Raw genomic sequence first — 24754 nt, 5'->3', positions numbered from 1 at the left:
TTGAACTGGAAATCTTCCCTGCTCTATTTTTCATATGGCAAACAACATATATTTCAAAAATTAAGTTCATGAAACAAAGTTGGGAAGAATACTCATTTACAAAGCATCATGAAGAAAACTCCCATTCAAGCTGCTCCAAAATTGGCATTGGCATGGATATTCAAGTCTCCATGAGCAGCCTTCATTCTCTGGATCTTCACGGAGACGGGATTTTCCAAAACAGAAACGTTGATGTTGTTCCAAACCTCTGGTTTTGTAGGTAGCAGCACGATTTTATCCACAATTTCCATGTCTTCTGGAAGAACATACCCGAAGACAGTATAAGCTTTCTTCCACTCTTGGTGGTTCGCTAGGCTTATAAAGAATTCTGGGCCAGAGCCGACCCAGGCAACCGAGCCTCTCCTGACGGTTGGGCAGACTTCGGTTGGAATGTTCTTGAACGGGTTGCCTTGGGCTGCAAGCGTTCCTTGAATCAGTGCGAATGGAGGGCCAAATGAAGCCTGTGAAAATGCCAAAATCATGTCAAGGCAAAAACATGGAACATAGAGCACCAAACATCGACCAGCAGCAGAAGTTGAAAATGAATCGCAAGGAACAGAAAAGGAAAGTGTCCAGGCCTTTTTTGTTGGTCTTTCTGATGATTATGTTCTTCAAGTAGAGATCAAAAATAAAAGCTGAAACTTTGATGAAATTGCAAGAAATACAAGAGCAGACAGCAGAGGTAGAACTTTTTCCACTTAAATGGGAAACAGTATCTTCAATTACAGAAATGTGGAGTGTTCTAAAACTTTTAGAAAGCTATACAAATGGCTAGAACAGTGGAAGATACATTAACATGATTCAAAGAGTAGACTAATGAGACTAGTAACGACAGCATTATCAAAACAAAGTGGAATCTTACATTTTTTATGTGATTTCCTTCTGAATCCCAAATTTTCCCACGACTTTCTGCACGATAAAGTTGACAACCCGCACAGTGACGCAAACCCAACAACTCAAGAATGTAGGCAACAGAATGTGGAGCACATTCAGGCAAAAGCTGCACCAACAGAAAGCAGAAAATGGCCATGAAAAAATAGGATAAGCCATCATTGAAACAAAGATATGATGAAGGTGAAATTGATGGAGGAAATATGGCACCCTGTAAAGCGTGGGTTTTCCTCACATGCACTCAACCTGGGTCCGGTTACTAAGAAAGACCTTCCAGGGCTTACCCAGCTAAGGCCTCAGGCAGTGTTTTCTCATCATAAAACTAATCTTTATTTATGATACCAAAAATATAATGCTGCAAGGAAGAATAATTGAATTCCTCTATGCCCTACAATAGAGACACAACACGAACTACGAACTTAAAAGACTTTGCAAGGACACATTGCGGGCATGTCAAATGACAGATTATAATTATTTATATATGAAAAGAAGTCACATTCTGTATAATAGAAAGCAAGTATGGTTAAATCGTCTAAGTGATGGATATGCAAGACAAGCAGTGGAGACTGGTGTCTTAGTATCTGTGAATTGTCTGGAAGAAATACACACACACATAATGAGACACATTTGGACAAGTGGCCAACACACATTCAAAGATAATAAAACAAGTTTTAGCATCCAAAACAGGTGCCGGGTAATGATCTAACACCTTCTAGAATTGTTTGTGGTTCTTATGTGAGGTACCTCCAACGGAAAGTCTTCTTCATTTTGATAAGCAAATTACCATGTGGATTCTAAATCACAATGTTCACCAAAGATCATAAAAGGTATTTGCCGAACAATCACTGATTTCCAACATATTGTACTTTTAAAGCATTGTAACCTTAGATTTTAAAAAAAGATTCCATGAATGACTTCAACAAGGACATGGAGAGACATGCGGAACCGATGGTGCAGAACACAACCAAGAAGTCAGCTATAGTGACAATCATAGCATGCAATTAGCCTGTTACAAGGACGTGAACAATAATGTTGTGCATGTCAATACTATGCATTCTGGATACAACTGCAACCAGTAAAGTTCTTTCTTTTGAAGTTGATCTATATACACCAAAAACCTATGTCATGTACCAGGTTACTAGAGCATATGAGAAGCAGTACTACTGGTTTCAGAACAAGAACTTACCTTAATATGAAGCATGCCATATTCTGTTTCCAACCCAACAATGCCCTATAAGAAAATCAGTAAGGAAAGTTGTTAACTCAAAAAGTTGAACCTCTCAGAGCAAAGATAACAATGTGAATTAGCTCAAAAAGAGCTAATGAACTGGAGTGTAATGACACACATCTGTTTTAGAAGCATAAATGGAAAATACCTAATGTCTTTCTCACGCATAACAAATTGGAACAGAAAGAAAAATAATAACATTGGATGTCAATTCGACTTTATTGCAATATTTCCAACAATTGGTCCCAAGCCAAGACATGGTGGGATACTGTGTGACAATCATTGCCATTCTTACGCTCCATTCCCCTGCACTCATCAAACCTTAAGAAGTCCTGCTCACTTTCAGAAAAACTTTCCACATTGATATGAAGATGCAATGGTTATCATTCATGTCACCAGCAATAGGTGTACCTCTAACGCAAGTGGATGCAATGGGAAAAAAAGAAGTTTTCAGCAAAAAGAAGTAGATGAAGATCAAAGAAAACTTGTTGGGAAACTCTTAAACATGATATAATGGCCTTACAGAAAATAAGATTATGGGTAAAGATGGTTGGGGAGTTAGAATTCATGTGGCCGAACCCACCTAATGAGATTATGCTTTGTGATTGATATTGTTGTGTTGTAGACATCAATTGAGGCATTTTCAGAAAGATTTGTGCTAGTCTAGACTTACAGTAAAAGAAGTTAAGTAATGAACATATTTCCTCAAGCATTTTTTAAATAATTTTTTTTGTGCATACATGTATACCAGATCCAAACACTATAATCCTCCCCTATGAGAACCATTCCAAAGGAAAATATTCCAGATCTGCCTATATTTGTGTCATCTTTGTTTTCAGATGGAAAATGTGAATTTCTTTATTTTTTTTATTTTTTCTCTTTTTTGGGAAAAAGACAACGTAAAAAATTAGAGATGCCTCGCTGAAGTTGGACAACAAATCTCATGTGCCTCATCCTGAACTTTTAGCTAACATAAGCACAATTTAGTTCCCCCCCCACCCCCTGGCATAAGTTACTACTTACTAGTGTTAGAGAAGAATCAAGTGATAAAAAAACTGGAACACAATTGCACATGGACACAAAACAAAATTTATATGGTTCGAAAAAAATGCCTGCATCCACAGCTGCACTAGGAATTTTTCACTGTTTGAGAAGGTTAACATTACAAGAAGTATGCCCACATATTTACATATGAAAGCTAGGGCAAAAGTAGAACTTCTAATTCAAATAACATTCCTAATCTGTTTAGGATTCCAGCTTGTTTAGGTTTCAGGTCTGTTTAGTGTTTAGGGTCCGAGGGCGGAGCCCCCAAGACCCCGCAAGAGGTGCTGCCCCCTTGACCCCTACCCGCTGACTGGGTAACAGAAGCAGCGTACCAGCCCGGTGTAGGTGTCATAAACTGAATCAGGCTCCACATCTCCAACAACCAAATCTAAAAGCTTAGAAGCATGAGCAACCCAAACAAACCCACAAGAGCAACTTAACAGCTTACCTGGAAAAGCAAAATGTAGAAGGCATCCTATAGATTCCTTTTTTAATATAAGAATCCATTAGATACCTTGCCAAAAGTGACAATGAAATTTTGTTATACTTCATCTTTTAAAGAAGGATTTTTCTTCTTCCTTCTTGCCTTGTTTATATCAATGTAACAAACTCAATCAATCCAACTGCTAGTTGCCAAGTCCAAAGTACATGAAGTTTTTTTCTTCACTTTTTTAATGCTTTGATTGGAAAAGCAAGAATAGACAGTAAGTGTGAGGCAGAATGAAGAAAATCAAATGCAGTACATATTTCGAATCTGATATGAAATGGATGATGGAATATGCTACCATCATCAAATGAAAATGAGAATAAAAATTAACAAGAAAGTCCAGAGCCTTGTATACCTCTCCCTTCCCAAAGATAAGGCCAGACGTCCAACTGATCTTATTTCCTGCTTCTTGCCTTTCAGGGGCTAAGGTATCCTTCTGTTTCTTCAACCAGCACTATATCAAGAAACACAGAAACAATATTACAAACCATTTATTTGACACAAATTCTCTACGCTCATATTTTATGGAATTGTCAGCAATTCCTTAAATAGAAGGTAGCCTAACATGTGAAGATTGACATTACAGATTTTAGTAATCAGAGCTTGGATGGTTCAAAATCCTAGTAGTGAAGTCTTTTACTCAATTATCAACTTCAACTGAATCAAGACACAAAAACCAAAACCATAAACCAAATTATCAAATTACATCAAATCACTCAACAATCTGCAGAAGCAGAGATCAACTTTTGATTATACAATCACACGAAAACTCTCAACTGAAACCATTCACTGAATCACATTACATGCATTTTCCATCACAAACAATTTCGACACAATCAAGTTCCAATCAAACACAACCACCAAAAACATAAACCAGAGTTCAAATTCCATCAAATCACTCAAAAAATCTCTAGAAACAAAGGACAATTTTTTATTACTGTAATAATCATAGCATAGGAAATCTATTCACTATATCAAGCTCGATTCAAACAAACCCCCCAAAAATCAAATCCCGCCAAATCACTCAAAAATCTGTAAAAGCAAAGATCGAGTTCTAGCTCACCTCACGAAAATGCGGCCCACAAGCCTCCCGGTTGCCGCAAAACACCCAGGAGTCACACAAACAAGGTCCATCATTCCCAGTACACATGGCCTTGCAAGCCTTACAACACTCCTCAGAAGAATTGAACTTGAAATCAGAGCCCCATTTCACGGCAGCCCCCCAGAGCTCCAAATTCTCAATCCCCCTGCAACACTCCCTACTCTCCTCCTCCAAACCGCCATTTCCGCCATGGCCAACCATTGCCAGAGAATCCAATTCTGAATTTGAAGAGACTTGGTTAGGTCTTAGGGCCACTGATGCGAACATGTAGACCACTATGCAAGACGCAAGAGCCATCAAGAGCAGGATCAGAAAGGCCCAGCGAGTGGGTTCCGAGTCGATTGGCTTCCGACCCATTTGAAATTGAGGCGTGGAGAGCGAAACTGGGAAATGGTTTTGGGATCGGAGAGCTGGTGTCTAGAATTTGGAACCGGCGGCTTTGGGATGGGAGGGGTTGATCGGAGAATTAGAGGATTCTGAATTTTGAAATCAAATTGTTTTATACCTGTAATATAATCACAATTATTGCGAATTATTGTTGTGTCATAGATGCATCGACTAGAGATTAGATTAGCCTTCAAACTTTTTGGAAGATTGTACCATTTTGCTTTTATAATCGGAGAAGATCAATTATTTGGTAAAAAAATTCTATTTAATATCAACTTCCCAACCAAACAATCTCGGCAAATGACAACTGTGTCTTGACTTTTGCTTGTCTTCTTCTATTTTCTTCCTTCTCTTTTTTTTTTTTCTCCTGTTTTATTTTTTTTTTTATAATTTAACTTCCAAAGTTTGTCCGACTAATTTGGAAAAAAAATAATTTTTCCTTTTAATTCATCATTCAGATAAATTTAAATACAATCACAACATATACATACTCAGAAACGAATATCTTTTTTGTCTCGAATAAACGAGATGGCACGTCAAAATCTTGTCTCCACAAGAATTCGAACCTCCAATACTCACTTCAACCTCCAAGTATTTTACCACTACGTCATGCTCGTGGGAGCTCTTTATTTTCTTTTGCACCACTATCTACATTCCTTACTAGAAAATAAATTTAAATTTTTAAGTAAAGAAACTTTCATTTTTTTTTATTTTTTCTATCCTATTTCTCTTCCAGTTCTCAATTGAAAAACTTTATAAATCTATGTATATTTTTTTCTGACCAAAAGATCTAACTCTTTATATGCTTTTACAAGCTTTTAAATTCTAAATTTACAATTTCATAAAATAAGAACACACAAAACTTAAATCTAACCAAAAAGGAGCAAAATATAAAGTTTATATCTTCTTATGTTGAGGTGCCTCCTTCCACAGCTTTATCGACACTAAAAAGGACTGTTACGATGGTAGTTGACATAGTCAAATTTTAACTCTTGAAGCAATAATATTTTATTTTTCTTAGAAAAGAGTATGTGTAACGACACGATTTTATTCTAAAAAAAGATCCTAGTCTTAGCCACAACAAATGCTTTGTAATTGTCGCTCGTACCCACCAGGAAATGTAGGGAAGCCATTTATTTTCCTTGAAGAATATGCAGTGAGGGCTTAATTCCTCCACAAAAGTAGAATTTGAAGAAACTTGACGCAGCCACAGCACCACAACACAAGGATCCATGGAAATGAGAATGCTGAATGTAAAAGATAGAGATCACCACTCACCGCCAATGCATTAGGGCAATGCCCAAAATTCAGCATAGAACTTACTTGTCCTCACAATTATTTCATAAGATCATGCATGTACTTACTGTACAGTACTAGATCTTTAACAGTGATCTAGTACTTAAATCATTTGTGAGGCAGTGAAATCATTTGGAGCATTTTGTAAGGCTAAGGACTTGCTCAAATAGGGGTTACATAATCAAAATCTCCACTATGAACTTCAGAGTCCAGATGAGCCTCGTCTTCAGGATCCGATGCCCCAACAGCAGCCCGCCCTTCAGCTTTCGATCCCTCGCCAGGGGTCTTCGCCTCTTGTATGATCTGCATTATTTCCTCAACACTCTGAAGTGATTTGTCTCGCCCAGCTTCCTCGTAGTTTGTTTTCTCACCTTCAATTAGCTCTTTTGGCAAATTTTTCAGAAACCAGGGGAGGTTTTTTATCTCCGGGATGGTGATTCTCTTCATGGAGTAGAACTCGGGTTGAGTTATCGAAAGTTATGGTAATTAGATAGAAATGAAAAGGAAAACAAATGGAAAAAAATACCTTGGAGGGATTTGCAACGAAAATGCGAGAAAGGAGTTGCCTACAATCTGCAGAAACACGTACATAATCGGGTATAGAGTACTGAACGCTGATTATTCTCTGTTGGAAATTAGAAAAAAAAAATAAAGTTTTCATTGCTGGCAGAAGAACAAAATTAAATCAGGAAATCATCGTTCACAGTTCAAAATCATCATCTTAATGCAAACTCACCCCAATTGTCTTACGGAAGTTTCTAGGATCTTCAGGATCCTCAAAAGGGTATGCTCCAACCAACATCACGTATAGCGTTACACCACAAGACCAAACATCTGCAATCTAAAGTTAAACAACTATGAGAACTCCAGTAAAATTACAAGAGGGATTGGATGCCTGCATGCAATCATATTCCTAGAAAGCAACAAGCATTTTTGTGATTTTCATTGTGTTTTCTACAACACATGTTACATCAGCATATGCAGACTGAAACAGGTATATCATGAATGGCAGTGTGGCGGGCTTTTTGGGGGGAAGTTTGCTGTCCTCACCCTAGTGTGATGTCTAAACTAAGGACTTCTTGATGAAAAGGAAACTAAAATTGCTTGTATGCACGCATTTTTCATGGACAGAAAACTAAAACTTGAATTCTTTAACAAATACCTACTTGTTTTGATCTCATTTTTAAGCCCAACTGAATAAGTACATAAATCAAGCTTCAATTTCTTCATTTCCATTGTTGGGAGACACTACATACATAATTCAAGAATATCTTCGTTCTTTATTCAGGAATATGTGTTTCTGAAGGTGAAAAGTTATTATCTTAGAAGTGTACTTTCTGGTCATTCCAAAGTTGACATTACGATTCCAGATAGCAACTAAAATGGACGTTGCCCATTATTAAAACCTGCATGCTGGAAACTCTGCTTCTTCACAATTAGATGAAACTTAAAACTCTGTTAATTGAAGAAGATCTAGGATCGAGTTTTATAAATGCATACACATGTACTTGCAGCAAATCTCAAGATAAATGTACATATATGTACATAAAAACTAGCTTCTGCAAATTGTAGGCCAAGGTTCAACCAAGCAGTGTCTGTTAAGATGTAGATATTCATGTTTATCATGTTGGGTGAAATAAATAGGATGCTTACCAATTAAGTTCAGTATTTAGATCTTTCCCACAAGAAAAGGACAGCGTGGATAGCTCCACCTTCACATGCATGACAAAGTGGAACATGAAAGGCTTTGTAACCATATATTATTACAAGAGATAGGATAAGTACCTTCCCATCATACTCCTTGCGTGATAGGACTTCTGGGGCAATGTATGCTGGAGTTCCCACTGTCGATTTGGGTTGTGAATGCAACAAACCAGACTGCAAAATCAGTTATATAAATAAATACACAAAAGTAGATATTTGAAAAGAGGAAAACAATTAAACAAGAACAGTTCATAAAACTAGTAAAGAACAAAAAAAAAAATTGAGAAGACATGTCCAAACTAGAATAACTTTGACCTTGGAATAACCAAAATCACATATTTTAAGACGTGGAGTTGGACTTCCATCCAGTAGAGTGTTTTCCAGTTTCAGGTCTCTATGGCAAATTTCCTGCATAAAATAAAAAGATGATGTAAGAAGAGGGACGCTGCACCGAAAAAAGAAGAGAAAAAGCTATCCCCAGAGATACCATTGAATGACAGTAGCTAACTCCAGATATCAGCTGCTGAAAGAAAAAGCGTGCCTGTTGCAAAAAGAAATTTTCCAGCAAACAAGAAATAGCCATCAAAATAGCAGAATAGAATCTTTATATGGGCAGAGGAGGAGGACAATGGTCCGACAAGCCAAACTAAACAATGAAAGGCAACCTATCCTTTTATACCTCATCTTCACTAAATCGACCAGCACTGCATATCCTTGCGAAGAGCTCACCGCCAGCTGCATATTCCATGACTATAGCCAAATGTGTTGGCGTCAACAGTACCTGTAGACAAGACATTCTCCTAAACATTATAATCAACCAAAATGAGAATTTGTATCCTTTATGAGTACTTCAACTTTCAACTGCAATTTTAGATCACATGCCTTAATCCCATTCGGTGGGGTCAGTTAGATGAATTTAGATCTCCAAGTATCTCTGTCAATAGTCATATACTCTATAAGGCCATTATATCCTGTATCATATCTAAGGATTTCCCAATAAATTTTCTTTGGTCTTCCTCTGCCTCTTTTGCTACAATTTTTTTATGGAGCCTTATTTTAAATTGCATCTCTTGATACCTAGTGTGTGGAGAGCCTCATGGCATGACAAATTAACTGCAAGAATTCTAAGCTTTTTGACTGCTTATGCTCATTTGCATCAAAATCTGAGAATACACAAGAAACAATCTAAACAAGTAGTAGATAAACAGAGGCGAGGCTCTAGACAGAGGGTCTCTTTACATGGATATACTCTGGGGAAAAAAAGGAATAGATATGTAATGATGGGACATCATGGGAGCATTCTTTCCACTTGTTACATTTTCAAAATGTTCCACAAACATGCTCTCTTGGGTATAGGTAGATCTATGAGTTTCAGTTGCGACATTGCAGACGAACCAAATGCTCCCAATTCTTGGATCCTACACAACTACTGAGGCAAAAAATGGAAATACAGAATGCTATGATAGTGTGAACTGTTGCAATTGATACACCATATATAGATCTCTCTTATCACAAGTGTTGGTTCCCATGCTAAATTCTTTCCTTACTCAAAAACTCACAGAATTACACAGGCATTGCCCCTATAAGTAGGTCTTACAGGCCAAGTATGGATACTCTGCTAATATCTTAAAAGAGTGGACCATCTTGCCAGGAGATTTGTGAATAATCCAGCCTCTCCTGGCAGGACAACTAGCACAAGCTAATGACCTTTTCTCATTTATGATAAACATCAAATGGCAATCATGACAATTTTGTTTGACACTTCCCCCGCCCCGGAAAGGAAACCTGTTCCATATAAAGATAAACTTGTGGTTTTGACTGTGCTTTGAAGGAAGCAAATGCCTCATACCAACAACTCTCAAGATCTTTGTTTCAACATTGACAAAATTTTGTCTTCTTGTTCATAGCAAATAGGTATTTTTCCATCATCCACTTTTTGAATTGCAAGGCATCAAAAACATTAGGATTCTGAGTCTTATGTTCAATTGACACTTGAACATACAAACAGGTGACATGTGAGCCAGAATTAATAGATCCAGAACTGGATAGTCGAACCTAATTATTAGTGAAGAGTCTGAAGACACAACATTAAATAAGAGAGTTCAGTTTACCACGCATAGCTCAAGCACTCACAAAGAAAGATAACACCCTACTTGTAGTGTGGACCCTATTTGCAATACATCTACAAGTGCATTCTCCATTTGTAGTACAGTCAATTCCTCCTTCCAACTATTGTCTATCCAATGAATCTAAGTAATTCTTGATTTTGAGCAAGAATAGAGATCATCTGCATTGAAGTGATGCTCCTAATGTCACTACAAAATCGCTCTATAGCATGTGAGGCAAATATATTTGCACAAAAAATTCTACCTTCTCCATAACTTTGTACCATGACATAATAAAATACAGTTAGCAAGTTACCTCCTTGAACCTGACTATGTTGGGATGCCTCAGTGATCTGTGATTTATGATTTCCCTCAGAACCTTTTCATCAATCTGAAACAAAAAGAGACAGCAATAACAATCTTCAAAAGACAAACTGCATATGGCAAGAAAACCTTAAAAGACCTCTATTGCATTATAACTGTGTGTTACACAAAAACCTTCAATAAAGCAAAACAGTAGATTAGGCATGTGTGTCTAGTCAAATACATATTGTTAGATTCAATAGCTGATTAGGAAAGTAAATGAAATAGATGTAAGAAAAAAAAAAAAGTTGTAGAAAAATCAAAAGAAAAATTGGTGGAAAATTGTTAGGCATGACCCTTATAATGACCTTACAGAAGATATAGCATAGATTGAACTGACTGGCAAGCTAGAAACCTTATAAGCCAACCCCACCTAATGAGATTAAGGCTTGATGGTGGTGTTTATCGAAGTCCACGTTAACAAGATTGTTAATGGTTGCAAGAATTCGTAGCTCTTGAGAATTTCAACAAATTTGTTCTCCAAAAGAATAATTAACTGATGATACTGGGTTCCAAGAACTGTATATGATGAACCAAGTTACACTGGAGTGACATCAGAGAGATTACAGTAGAGTATTGGCCAAAGAAGGTGAAGAAAAGGCAGTCGGCAAAAAATGTCAATACTCGAGTCTTCAGCATAAATCTGTCCAGAGCTCTCCATCACCACCAAAATATTATTTTTAATCCATCTGAGGCTCACAGTACATTCTGTGAAATTGTAACTTAAACTGAATGCTAGAATATTAACTACAACAAAATTTCTGACACCCTTCATTGGAACCCCTGGCTATGCTCCTATCTCTAGCTCTAGAAATATAAATGACACGAGTTTAACTATTTCTTGTCCTATATGGAATTTGTACAATAACATGCCATGGAAATACGCCAGTAAATCAAAATAATACCAGCCTATCTGTTTACAGTTTTTCCCCAGTAGAACTACAGGTCAATGGAAAAGTGAAAAGTTTTGGGGTAAAGTATAAGGAGATTGAGTTGGGCAACAGTCACTCTGTGTTAAGCATCCAATCCTACATGGACAAAATAAAAAGAACAATAAAGGGAGAAAGCACAAATCAAAACCTTTTTTTTTTTTCCTAACTTCTTGCAATTTTACAGATACCTAAAGTTCTTGTTTCAACACCAAGTCACACCAATAGCAGCCAAAATTTCCCAGAGACTTGTGGAAGAACATGCCAAAGTCATATCTGATGTCAAAAATGACCCTCGGCATTGGAAAATGCTTCCCAATCAAAACAATGTATATAAGACCATGACATTAAGCATCGCCAAACTCAAGAGAAATCAGCAACCCGTGTGATAATAGAAACCATGGCCATCTTTAGGCATTAAAATTGAACTATTTGGCTAACTAGAAGATTACCTTGCTCCCTCTTTCTATGTATTTGACGGCAAGAAGCTCCTTGGTCTTCTTGTGTCTCACCAGCCTTGCCACCCCAAAATTCCCAGAACCAAGTTCCTTCAATGGCTCGTACTTCTCCATTTCAGTGCAAACCCAGAATTTCCAGAGCAATAAAACTGAAGACCCAGAAAAGATGCCCGCCCAGATGGGGAAACCCAAGTGTTACAGACAGCGAGAGAAAATACTAAGAGAGATGAACTTGCAAAATCAACCAGAAAAAGAAAGGAAAGACCAAGTCTTTGATAGTTATTTAAGCTGGAATCAATAAAATAAAATAAAAATCTTGGAAAATCTAAGCAGAAAGCCAGAAACTATTTGTGACGACAGAGAAAGAGACATGCATTAGCTGCGGGACAAAAGTAAGCACAAGGTTCAGTCAAGTGGGGCTGTAAAGAATTGGAGCGTTTGAGGATCACTGGGTTGCTATCCGATTTCCTCATCGAGTTTCAAATATATGTTTATATTTTTAATTTCGGCAAGTAGTCAATTATATATTAAAAAAAACAATTATTGAGTTTTGGATTGAGACTTAAATCAAAAACTATGGCAGAGAGTCGGCGTAAACTGAAAAATGGTGATGGGCTTGGGAAGAGAAGGGTTTGAATATACGAAGAGTAATCGGTGTTTCGAAAAGTATATTAAAAATAAAGCAGACTTGTACTATGTATATTATAAGATATTACACTTCAAACAATTTGTATATAATAATATAGTTATACTTTTTAAGTTAATGGGTTGTTTGTGGGACCCAATGTAATGATATGGGTTGGCTGTAGGTGGCCAATCGTGGGCCGGATCATCTGAATAATCAAACCCAAAGCTATATAGAAAACCCTTTTTGTTTCTGTTGGCCAATCTGTCTTTTGTGCCCCGGCGGTGCATCTGGCTTGCCTGGCCCTTCATTCCACACTCATCTCCATCAAACCTCATCAAGCGATCAATTAAAGAATGTGCAAAACAAAAGGGCATTGCCCAAAGTTTAAACTAATTTGCCAAATAAGTGTTTTAGCTGCAAGTCAGAGACTATACTGTAGGATCTTTTAATTTCATTCGTTTTTTGTTGTGTAGTTCTCTTTAGATTTTTTTTTTCCAACTTTTTATTAGTATTTGCTTTGTATTATGGTATTTTTTATAGTATTTTTCATAAATTGTACTAATGAAAATGTGAATTATGCAAACTTATTCAAACTTATTTTATGAATTGACACTGTGCATTTACGTGGAGCAAAGGTGTATGTATGATAATTTAGGTTGGAATGTTAAGAATGTTAAGTGTTGAGTTTGCCTCGAGTTTGAGTGATTGGAGATCAGTGAAATTTTAGTGATCTATCGGCTAAAAGATTTAGAATAGTTAGATTTCAATTTCGAAATGTAATTTTTCTTAATTTTTGGGGTCTAATTGTAATATCTCCAATGTTGGTTAGTTTTATTGGTGTGTCCGTCATTTCTATAAATAAGAAGACATAGGGTAATTGATAGTATTAATGGTAATTGATAAGTTCTCAGTTTTCATTTGTGATCGAATGTTGTGTCGTTCTTGAGAATGAAAGGCTAAGTGATAAAGAATTTTGTCCTTGGGTATTCTTGAAATAACATGGGTTTTATACTCAGGGATATAGATGAAGAAGAAGGCTTGATGTAGTGATTAATTTTCTACTTAATAAAAGACTATTATGTGGGTGTTGGACTACTGAATGTAGGTTTGCTGATTAGTGGTTAATTTTGTAAAAATTTTGTTATAATTATACCTTTCTTTCGATCTTAAATATTGTTTAAATTAGATATTAATATATATTTTATGGTTATATGTAAATTTAAATTGAAAGATGAATGAAATGAAGTTCTAAAGTAAATAATAATAATATATAAAATTATATATAATACATATATATCATTATATGCATGCATGTAATATATATATAATATAATCTAATATATATATGTGCCATGTGTAATACATATATATAATATATAATTTATTAATAACATTAAATTATTTTTATTTTTTTTAGGCATGAAGAATTCAAGCCCATGAAGACTTAAAGTCCATGAAGAATTCAAGCCCATGAAAAATTAAAGTCCATGAAGAATTCAAGTCCATGAAGAAATCAAAGCCATGGAGAAATCAAGTCCATGAAGAAATCAAACCCATGAAAAATTAAAGTCCATGAAGAATTCAAGCTCATGAAGAATTAAGGCCCAATTTGAGCAACCCATGGAAAATATTATTTGGAGAAGGCCCAAGGATTATTTTTAATCCTAATGAAGATTAAAAACCAATTTATAGAAATCTATTTTTATTTTTTATGTGAGAGCTTTATTAGGTGTGTTTTTTAGCTAAAATCCATTTAACTATTAGGTGGATATTATAGCTAAAATCCATTTAACTTTATGAGTGCTTTATTAGGTATGTATTTTAGCTAAAATCCATTTAATATTAGGTGTGTATTATAGCTAAAATTCATTTAACTTTAAGTGTGTGAGTGCCCATTAGATATAATTATGTCTAATTGAATAATTGAAATTGTGTGGTTTGTATTGCATCTTGTGGCCTATAAATAGCTCACTTGATTGCATTTGTAAGTGTGATTATTATTCTTGAATAAAAGTTTAGTTGTTTCCTTATAATTCTCTCTTTGAGAATTGTTCTTGTTCTTTCTCATTTTCTTTAGTACTTTCTCTTATAATCTTACTTTTTTTTCTTTCTTCTTTTAAATTCTTATGTCATTTATTATTACTTTATTATTCACCGCCTAAATGGCCGGTTAATTTGTGCCTTTAAATTTCTGTAATTTTAATTCTTGTCATTTAATTATTCACCGCCTAAATGGCCGGTTAGTTTATGCCTTTAAATTTCTGCAATTTTAATTCTTGTCATTTAATTATCCACCGCCTAAATGGCCGGTTAGTTTATGCTTTTAAATTTCTTGTCATTTAAATTCTGTTATTTAAATTACGTCATTTAAATTTCTGTCAATTAACTTTCAAATAAAAATGAGTAGTTAAATCTAATCTTGGGTTAAGGCAAGGACAGTGTCCAATGCCAATAATTCCCAAAGAAAGCTGCGCTTTAAATAAGTAACATTAATTTAAATTTCAGTATGAGTGTGTATTAATTATTAAAAAATCACTAGGTTTGGATTGGAGCGTAAGCCTAACTTAGAGCTTTCATGCCATGTATGAGAGTTACTAGAACTGGAAACGCTATCATACCCAAACTCGGATGATTAATTTAGTTGTTTTGTATATTAATTGTAATTGAATTTATGGTAGTTGCTTAAATTAGAATCCCGCATATCATGTATGGGGATTGCTTAACCTAGAACTATCATCATCTCTAATTGCATTTAATAACAAACCCTCATATCTGAAATTAAATTAATGTTGCTAATCTTATATGCTAAAATTTGGGAATCAACAGGTTGGTACTGAAATTGTCTTAACTCAAGCACTATCCAAATTCATATTTTTACGTTTAATGTTTATTTCAATTTTTGCCTTACTTTATTTTCTAGTATCTGTTGTCTAAAAACAAAACCATAAAAAATCTTGTTGTCAATTTGTCCAAATGCGTGTGCGTGTGTGTGACATTCTTTTTCTTTTGCCATAAATAAATCTCTCAGTGGACGACCTGGATTCATCCAGAAAATATAAATTTAAATTTGGACTACAACTGCACTCGTACACTGGCGAGTATAAACCTCTCACTAAAATAAAAAAAATATAAAAGTTTTATTATGATTTGTTTTTATTGTGTTTTAATTGCAGGGTGAGAGTGCAGCCATTTGCCTAGGGGCATTCTGAACCAGGATAATCTTGATCTCTTTGGGTGGTTTGATCTTTTTTCATTTACTGATCTTGCATATTCTTCTGTTATAACCGATTGTTTTTATTGTCATTATGATTTCGTGATTGTGTAAGGATTTGATAGAAGTATTCTTCTCATGTGTTCATGATTTTTAAGTCCCAACGACAACAATCTGGTATCAGAGCCTCCCTTCAAACCAAGATAAGCTTTCTTACTACTTTTTCTTAATAGTCTCCTATTGATTCTTTGAGTCATTAGTTTTGATTATGGTTGCAATAAGATACGATATAGAGAAATTCACTAGCCAAAATGATTTTTGTCTTTGGAGGATCAAAATGAAAGCACTTCTAGGGAACTTAAGACTGAAATGAGCACTAGAAGAAGAAAAGAAATTGCCCAAATCTAGCACTGTTGAACAGAAACAAGAATTAACAAAATAGAGGAAAGAAATAGATGAAAAAGCCTATAATACTTTAATTCTTAATCTCGGTGATAAGGTCTTGCGAGAGGTCTCTAAGATGACCACTACATTATCCCTATGGAATAAACTAGAGACCATGTACTTGACCAAGACCCTTTCCGCTTAATTATTCTTGAAAACCAAATTTTTCTCATTTAGAATGAGAGAATGCTAAAAGCTACAAGACCATATAGATGACTTTACAAAGATTTATCTAGACCTTGAAAATATTAATATAAAGTATGGCGATGAGGATAAGCCTCTCATCCTTTTGCATTCTTTATCTAGGTCTTATGAGACTTTTGTTGGCATATGGACTCTCCGGGCCCAATTTTGGCCCTTTCCTTAGGCCCAATCTCAATCCAATATTGGTCATCTCCTCTGGCCCAACACCAGTCTGCCACAACATCATTACATCCCCTGTTGGGTATTTGCGCGGCCGTCTTAGACCCCATCCTTATTAATAGTGAATCTCATCCACATTAACGAGGGTTTCATCGTCACTATGCTACCACTTAGAAACCTCTACCGGCGTCGGATAGTCAGTCTCAATGATTAGTGGTTAATTTTGTAAAAATTTTGTTATAATTATACCCTTCTTTTGATCTTAAAAATGGTTTAAATTAGATATTAATATATATTTTATGGTTATATGCAAGTTTAAATTGAAAAATGAATGAAATGAAATTTTAAAGTAAAATTTAATAATAATAATAATAATATATAAAATTATATATAATACATATACATCATTATATGCATGCATGTAATATATATATATAATATAATCTAATATATATATATGTGTGCCATGTGTAATACATATATATAATATATAATTTATTAATAACATTAAATTATTTTTTTTTTAGGCATGAAGAATTCAAGCCCATGAAGATTTAAAGTCCATGAAGACATCAAATCCATGAAGAAATCAAACCCATGAAGAAATCAAGCCCATGAAGATTTAAAGTCCATGAAGACATCAAATCCATGAAGAATTCAAGCCCATGAAGAATTAAGGCCCAATTTGAGCAACCCATGGAAGATATTATTTGGAGAAGGCCCAAGGATTATTTTTAATCCTAATAAAGATTAAAAAACCAATTTATAGAAATCTATTTTTATTTTTTATGTGAGAGCTTTATTAGGTATGTTTTTTAGCTAAAATCCATTTAACTATTAGGTGGATATTATAGCTAAAATCCATTTAACTTTAAGTGTGTGAGTGCCCATTAGATATAATTATGTCTAATTGAATAATTGAAATTGTGTGGTTTGTATTGCATCTTGTGGCCTATAAATAGCTCACTTGATTGCATTTGTAAGTGTGATTATTATTCTTGAATCAAAGTTTAGTTATTTCCTTAGAATTCTCTCTTTGAGAATTGCTTTTGTTCTCTCTCATTTTCTTTAGTATTTTCTCTTGTGATCTTACTTTCTTCCTTTCTTCCTTTCTTCTTTTAAATTCTTATGTCATTTATTATTACTTTATTATTCACCGCCTAAATGGACGGTTAGTTTATGCCTTTAAATTCTTGCAATTTTAATTCTTGTCATTTTATTGTTCACCGCCTAAATGGACGGTTAGTTTATGCCTTTAAATTCTTGCAATTTTAATTCTTGTATTTTAATTATCTACCGCCTAAATGGCCGGTTAGTTTCTTCTATTTTAATTCCTGTCATTTAAATTCTGTTATTTAAATTATGTCATTTAAATTGTTGTCAATTAATTTAATAGAGATGAGTAGCTAAATCTAATCTTGGGTTAAGGCAAGGACAGTGTCTAACGCCAATGATTCCCAAAGAAAGCTACGCTTTAAATGAGTAACATTGGTTTAAACTTCAATATGAGTTTGTTTTGATTATTGAAAAATCACTAGGTTTGGATTGGAGCGTAAACCTAACTTAGAGCTTTCATGTCACGCATGAGAGTTACTAGAACTGGAAACGCTATCATACCCAAACCCGGATGATTAATTTAGTTGTTTTGTGTATTAATTGTAATTAAATTTATGGTAGTTTTTTAAATTAGAATCCCGCATATCATGTATGGGGATTGCTTAAACTAAAGCTATCATTATCTTTAATTGCATTTAATAACAAATCCTCATATATGAAATTAAATTAATGTTGCTAATCTTTTATGCTAATATTTGGGAATCAACGGGTTGGCACTGAAATTGTCTTAACTCAAGTACTTTCCAATTTCATATTCTCACGTTTAGTATTTATTTCAACTTCTATCTTGCTTTATTTTCTAGTATTTGTTATCTAAAAAATTATAAAAAATCATGTTATCAATCCATCTAAATGCGTGTGCGTGTGTGTGACATTCTTTTTTTTCTTTTGCCATAAATAAATCTCTCAGTGGACGACCTGGACTTATCCAGAAAGTATAAATTTAAATTTGAACTACAACTGCACTCGTACACTGACGAGTATAAACCTCTCGCCTAAATAAATAAAAAAATATAAAATTTTTATTGTGTTTTGTTTTGTGTTTTAATTGCAGGGTGAGAGTGCAGTCACTCAACACTTGCAAACGCACGACGCATGCATGCAGGAGGGCATCTCCTCTTCCTATACCAGTCAACTCTTCTCAAAGTTAAGGTATGTTCTGATCTCTGACCTACTGATACACTGTATTTCCTTACTCTCTTACTCATTCGAGCGTCGGAGTGCTTGTAGGTGCCAGCCACCCCTCGGACTGACCCATCGTCGGAGCCCACGCCATGCCGTTGCGATCTCACCTCCAATCATCATCTTTTGGTCAAGAAGGAACATATGGCGCCCACCGTGGGCTCAGTAAAACTTGCCTACCCCATAAGTTCACAAAAGCCTTTTAAACCAACCTTCTCGTTGTCGCACTATGGCACAAACTGGAAACGCCTACACCCAAGGATCAAGCTATGATTGCCACCACCTAACTACCCGCACCCATTCCCGCATCGATCCACCCCCAGTTGATCAGAGAACTAGGGTTATTGACACCATTTGTGGAGGTTTTACCAACGGAGTGTCAAGCTCGGCACAAGAGCAACACCCTCATGCGGTCATGACAATAGATGATACTAAGAAGAAACCAAGAAGAATGACCTGACACTTTGCGATTAGCTTCATAGATAAAGACCTCTAATGAGTTGATCTGCACCCGAAGATCCCGTGGTAATTTCGATTGTCGTCGCTGATTTTTTAGTAAGGAAGGTTTTAGTAGACCTAGGCAGCTCAGCTGACTTGTTGTACATGTCTACCCTGAGAATGATGGGCATTTCTAAATGAAAGTTGGGACCATTTAGTGAAAACTTGATCGACTTCTCAAGAGAACAGGTAGGTGTCAAAGGCTACATCGACCTGTCGACCTTGTTCAGGACAACTCTGCTAGTCAAAGCCATCACTATCCGGTACCTGGTGGTGGATTGTTGGATGTCATACAACTTGCTCCTAGGCCGACCATTTCTCAACGCTTTGGGTGTAGTAGTATCCACCTCCCATCTCACCATGAAGTTCTCGATATCAAACACCAAGGTCGAGGTCATCCACACTGACCAAAAGGAGACCCGACGATGTTACCACGACAGCATCAAAATCCAGGGGCCCAAGCCTAACAAGGACAAGAAGAGGGGTGACACCTCTTGTAGCAACCAAGCAGCCGGCGCCAGTAGCCAGGACCTGCAACACCACATACATATTGTCGAGCTAGACCCACGGAGCGAGCTCTCGAACAGGTGTCTAATTAGTGGTTAATTTTGTAAAATTTTGTTATAATTATAACCCCCGTTTTGATTTTAAATTGGTTTAATTGAATAGTTTTGTGTAATATATATATATATAATAATATATAATATATTATAATAAACATGTAAGTATAATACATATACTCAATGGAGTGCATGCATGGAGCATTTATATAATGTATAAGTATATAATATACTATATAATATATCATATAAATATATACATAATATAATATATAATTTAATAACACTCACTTGCTTGTTTGTAGGCATAAAGAATGTGGGCTTGGAGACTCAAATTAGATTGAAGAATGAAAAATTAAAGCTCATGAAGAATTAAAGTCCATGAAGAATTAAGACCCAACTTGAGCAACTCATAGAAGATATCATTTGGAGAAGGCCCAAGCATTATTTTTAATCCTAATGAAGATCAAAAACCTAATTGTAGAAATTTATTTTTAAATATTTGTTTTGTAAGTGCTTCATTAGGTGTGTTTTTTAGCTAAAATCCATTTAACTATTAGGTGTGCATTATAGCTAAAATCCATTTAACTTTAAGAGTGCTTTATTATGCGTGTATTTTAGCTAAAATTCATTTAATATTAGGTGTGTATTATAGCTAAAATCCATTTAATTTTAAGTGTGTGAGTGCCCATTAGATATAATTATATTTAGTTGAATAATTGAAATTGTGTTGTTTGTATTGCATCTTATAGGCTATAAATAGCTCACTTGATTACATTTGTAAGGGAGATTATTATTTTTGAATCAAAACTTAATTATTTTCTTAGAATTCTCTCTTTGAGAATTGCTTTTATTCTTTCTTATTTTCTCTTGTGATCTTACTTCCTTTTTTTCTTTTTTTAAATTCTTATGTCATTTATTGTTACTTTATTATTTACTGTCTAAATGGCCGGTTAATTTATGCCTTTAAATTTCTATAATTTTAATTCTTATCTTTTAATTATCTACCGCCTAAATGGCCGGTTAATTTCTGCTATTTTAATTCCTTTCATTTAAATTCTGTTATTTAAATTACGTCAGTTAAATTCCTATCAATTAACTTTCAAATAAAGATGAGTGGCTAAATCTAATTTTGAGTTAAGGCAATGACAGTGTCCAACGCCAATGATTCCCAAAGAAAGCTGCGCTTAAAATGAGTGACATTAATTTAAATTTCAGTATGAGTGTGTATTAATTATTGAGAAATCACTATATTTGGATTGGAGCGTAAGCCTAACCTAAAGCTTTCATGTCATGTATGGAAGTTATTAGAACTAGAAACGTTATCATACCCAAACCCGGATGATTAATTTAGTTGTTTTGTGTATTAATTGCAATTGGATTTATGGTAGTTACTTAAACTAGAATCCCGCATATCATGCATGGGGATTGCTTAAACTAGAACTATCATCATCTCTAATTGCATTTAATAACAAACCCTCATATCTGAAATTAAATTAATGTTGCTAATCTTTTCTACTAAAATTTGGGAATCAACGGGTTGGCGCTGAAATTGTCTTAACTCAAGTACTATCCAATTTCATATTCTCACATTCAATATTTATTTCAACTTCTACCTTACTTTATTTTCTAGTATTTGTTATCTAAAAAATCCATAAAAAAAATCTTGTTGTCAATTCATCTAAATACGTGTGCATGTGTGTTACATTCTTTTTTTTCTTTTGCCATAAATAAATTTCTCAGTGGACGACCTGGACTCATCCAGAAAATATAAATTTAAATTTGGACTACAACTGAACTCATACACTGACGAGTATAAACCTCTCACTAAAATAAATATATATATATAATTTTTATTGTGTTTTATTTTGTGTTTTAATTGTAGGATGAGAGTGCAGCCAGTGTCCCCAACCCACAGAGGAGCTCCACCATGTAGGCTTGGGCCAATGCTTGGAACAGATCGTCCACATAGGCTCTACGTTACCAAGTGAGCTAAAGGAGAGGCTCATCTGTCTACTTCGACAGAACACCGACCTCTTCACCTGGACCCCGACTAACATGCCCGGGATAAATCCACTTGTCATCTGCCACAAGCTGGTATTGGATCCAAAGGCCAGATCAGTCGCCCAGAGGAAGAGAAGACTGGGAGAAGAAAGACGGCATGCAACCGCTGAGGAAACCACCAAACTCCTAATGGTCGGATTCATCAGAGAGGTCCCATACACAACATGGCTCACCAACATGGTCATGGTAAAAAAATCCTCAGAAGAGTGAAGAATATGTGTCGACTTCATCGACCTAAATAGAGCGTGCCCAAAGGATTCATACCCACAGCCCAACATCAATCGCCTTATGGATGTGGCCTCCGGGTATAGGTACTTAAGTTTCATGAATGCCTACTCTAGTTACAATCAGATTCGGATGCACCCCAAGGACGAAGAAAAAAACGCATTCATCACAAAAAATGCCAATTTCTGTTATTGGGTCATGCCATTCGGGCTAAAGAATGCAGGCATGACATACCAACGATTGATGAATAAAGTATTCGCCAAACAGATCGGCCGGAACATCGAAGTCTATGTAGATGACATGGTGGCTAAGACTTCAGAAAAACAGGACCACTGCTTGGACCTAATCGAAATCTTCGCGCAACTCCGGTAACACCGCATGAGGCTTAACCCTGACAAATGCACATTCGGGGTGCAAGTCGATAAGTTTCTTGGATTCATGCTAAACAACCGAGAAATTGAAGCCAACCCTGAAAAATGCGAAGCCATCCTCGCAATGCGTAGTCCTGTAGCCTGAATGAGGTCCAGCAACTGGCAGGCTGAATAACAACTTTGTCCCGCTTCTTCCTGAAGTCGGTCGATCGAGAGAAGTCATTCTTCCAATGCCTAAAAAAGTCAATCGAATTCCAGTGGATGGAAGAATGCAAAATCGCCTTTCAGGAACTAAAGGCCTTTCTAGCGGCCCCCCCATACTGTCGAGACCAGAGCCTAGAGAGGAACTTTCACTCTACCTCTCTATTACTGCTAATGCCCTCAGTGCAATACTAGTCAGAGAGGAAGGTAAAACGCAGCGGCCAGTATACTTCTTTAGCAAAACCTTTCAAGGAGCCGAACTACTGTACTATAAGATCGAAAAACTAACGCTAGCACTGGTGACGACAACCCGAAAGCTTAGGCCATATTTCCAAAGTCATCAGATCATGGTCCAGACTGATTAGGTGATCCTGCAAATACTCCAGAAGCCGGAGCTTTCAGGAAGAATGATCGCATGGTTGGTTGAGCTTTCCGAATTTGGCATATAATACCAGTCACATAAGCACGTCAAATCCCAGGAAGCGGGGCTTGGATCATCCTAGAAAGACCCAGTGGTCTGATACTCGAGCAATCACTCCGCTTCAACTTCAAGGCAACCAACAACCAAGCAAAATATGAGACCCTTATAGCCGGTTTAAGCATAACAAAGGAAATTGGGGCATCCCAGTTAATTGTTAAGAGCGACTCCCAACTAGTAACCAACTAAGTCAAGGGCGAATTCCAGACAAAAGAACCACAGCTTGTCTGATACCTCCACAAGGTTAGAACCCTGGTGAAAATTTTTGACTATTTTCAAATTAAATATATCCCCAGGGAGCAAAACCTGCGAGCAGATCTACTATTAAAACTTGCCAGCACCAAGAAGCCTGGAAACAACCAGTCGGTCATATAGAGGCCCTGGATTTGCCCACCATCGATCTCCCTAACATACAAACAATAGAAGTAGAGCCTGAAATCTGGGGAACTCCTATCATTCAATTCCTGCAAAGCGGAACGCTCCTTATTAACGCTGAAGAAGCCAAGAGACTCAGGAGAACAGCTTGCTACTTTACCCTACTCGAGAACCAACTGTACCGAAGAAGTTACTCCATGCCACTTCTCAAATGTGTTAACCTCAACCAATCCGTCTACATCATGATCGAGATACATAAAAGGGTATGTGGAGGCCACCTTGGCGAGCGGTCCCTAGCAGCAAAAATACTGAGAGTCGGATATTATTAGCCAACAATGAGGAACGACTGTCTGGCCTATGTGAAACATTATGACAAGTGCCAAAAGTTCGCAAATGCGCATCATTCCTTGCCTGAAAAGCTCCACAACCTCGACAACCCTTGGCCATTTTACAAATGAGGAATAGACATTCTCGAACCCTTTCCAACTACAGCAGGACAACTTAAGTTTATGGTAGTGGCAATCGACTACTTCACAAAATGGATTGAGGCCGAGCCCCTGGCTATAATCACTACCAAAAGAATTCAAAAATTTATCGAGAAGAATATCATTTGTCGATATGGTCTTCCTAGGGTGCTAAGCTTGGGCAACGGCACTCAATTCACTAATGGTAAAAATCCAAGACTTCTGCCAAGAGCTCGGTATCCACCAGGTTTGTACCTCAATTGAGCACCCCCAGACCAATGGCCAAGCGAAAGCTGCCAACAAGGTCATACTGGCAAGGCTAAAGAAGTGACTCGACGGGGCAAAATGAGCCTGACCAGATGAACTCCCCATGGTATTGTGGTTATACCACACCACAGCTCAAACATCGACCAAGGAAATCCCTTTTCAATTCACTTATGGGTCAGAAGCTATGATCACAGTTGAGATCGAGGAACCTAGTCCCAGACTACAGTACTTCTGAGAAGACACCAACAATGAAAAACAACGAGCCGACCTCGAC

At 36.2% G+C, this 24754-nt stretch overlaps 2 protein-coding genes across 2 annotated transcripts; both read right to left on the bottom strand.

The window, feature by feature from the left end:
* On the bottom strand, positions 1–5376 carry LOC127813856 (uncharacterized). Its single transcript, XM_052354948.1, has 5 exons — positions 4753–5376; positions 4045–4143; positions 2117–2161; positions 902–1039; positions 1–500 (listed from the first exon to the last, which is right to left on the bottom strand). The coding sequence occupies exons 1-5, from the start codon at positions 5146–5148 to the stop codon at positions 126–128; spliced, it is 1053 nt and encodes a 350-aa protein (XP_052210908.1). The 5' UTR covers positions 5149–5376; the 3' UTR covers positions 1–125.
* Positions 5377–6430: 1054 nt separating this feature from the next.
* Positions 6431–12378, bottom strand: LOC127787470 (serine/threonine-protein kinase SAPK3-like). The gene is made up of 9 exons (XM_052315531.1): positions 12028–12378; positions 10600–10674; positions 8858–8959; positions 8666–8719; positions 8494–8586; positions 8260–8352; positions 7211–7315; positions 7001–7099; positions 6431–6915 (listed from the first exon to the last, which is right to left on the bottom strand). Exons 1-9 carry the CDS (start codon positions 12145–12147, stop codon positions 6637–6639), a joined length of 1020 nt encoding a protein of 339 aa, XP_052171491.1. The 5' UTR covers positions 12148–12378; the 3' UTR covers positions 6431–6636.
* Between the last annotated feature and the right edge of the window lie 12376 nt (positions 12379–24754).

This window comes from Diospyros lotus, chromosome 12 (assembly GCF_014633365.1).
Source record: "Diospyros lotus cultivar Yz01 chromosome 12, ASM1463336v1, whole genome shotgun sequence".
NCBI classification, from domain to species: domain Eukaryota; kingdom Viridiplantae; phylum Streptophyta; class Magnoliopsida; order Ericales; family Ebenaceae; genus Diospyros; species Diospyros lotus.
This window is presented reverse-complemented; position numbering and strand designations above follow the sequence as displayed.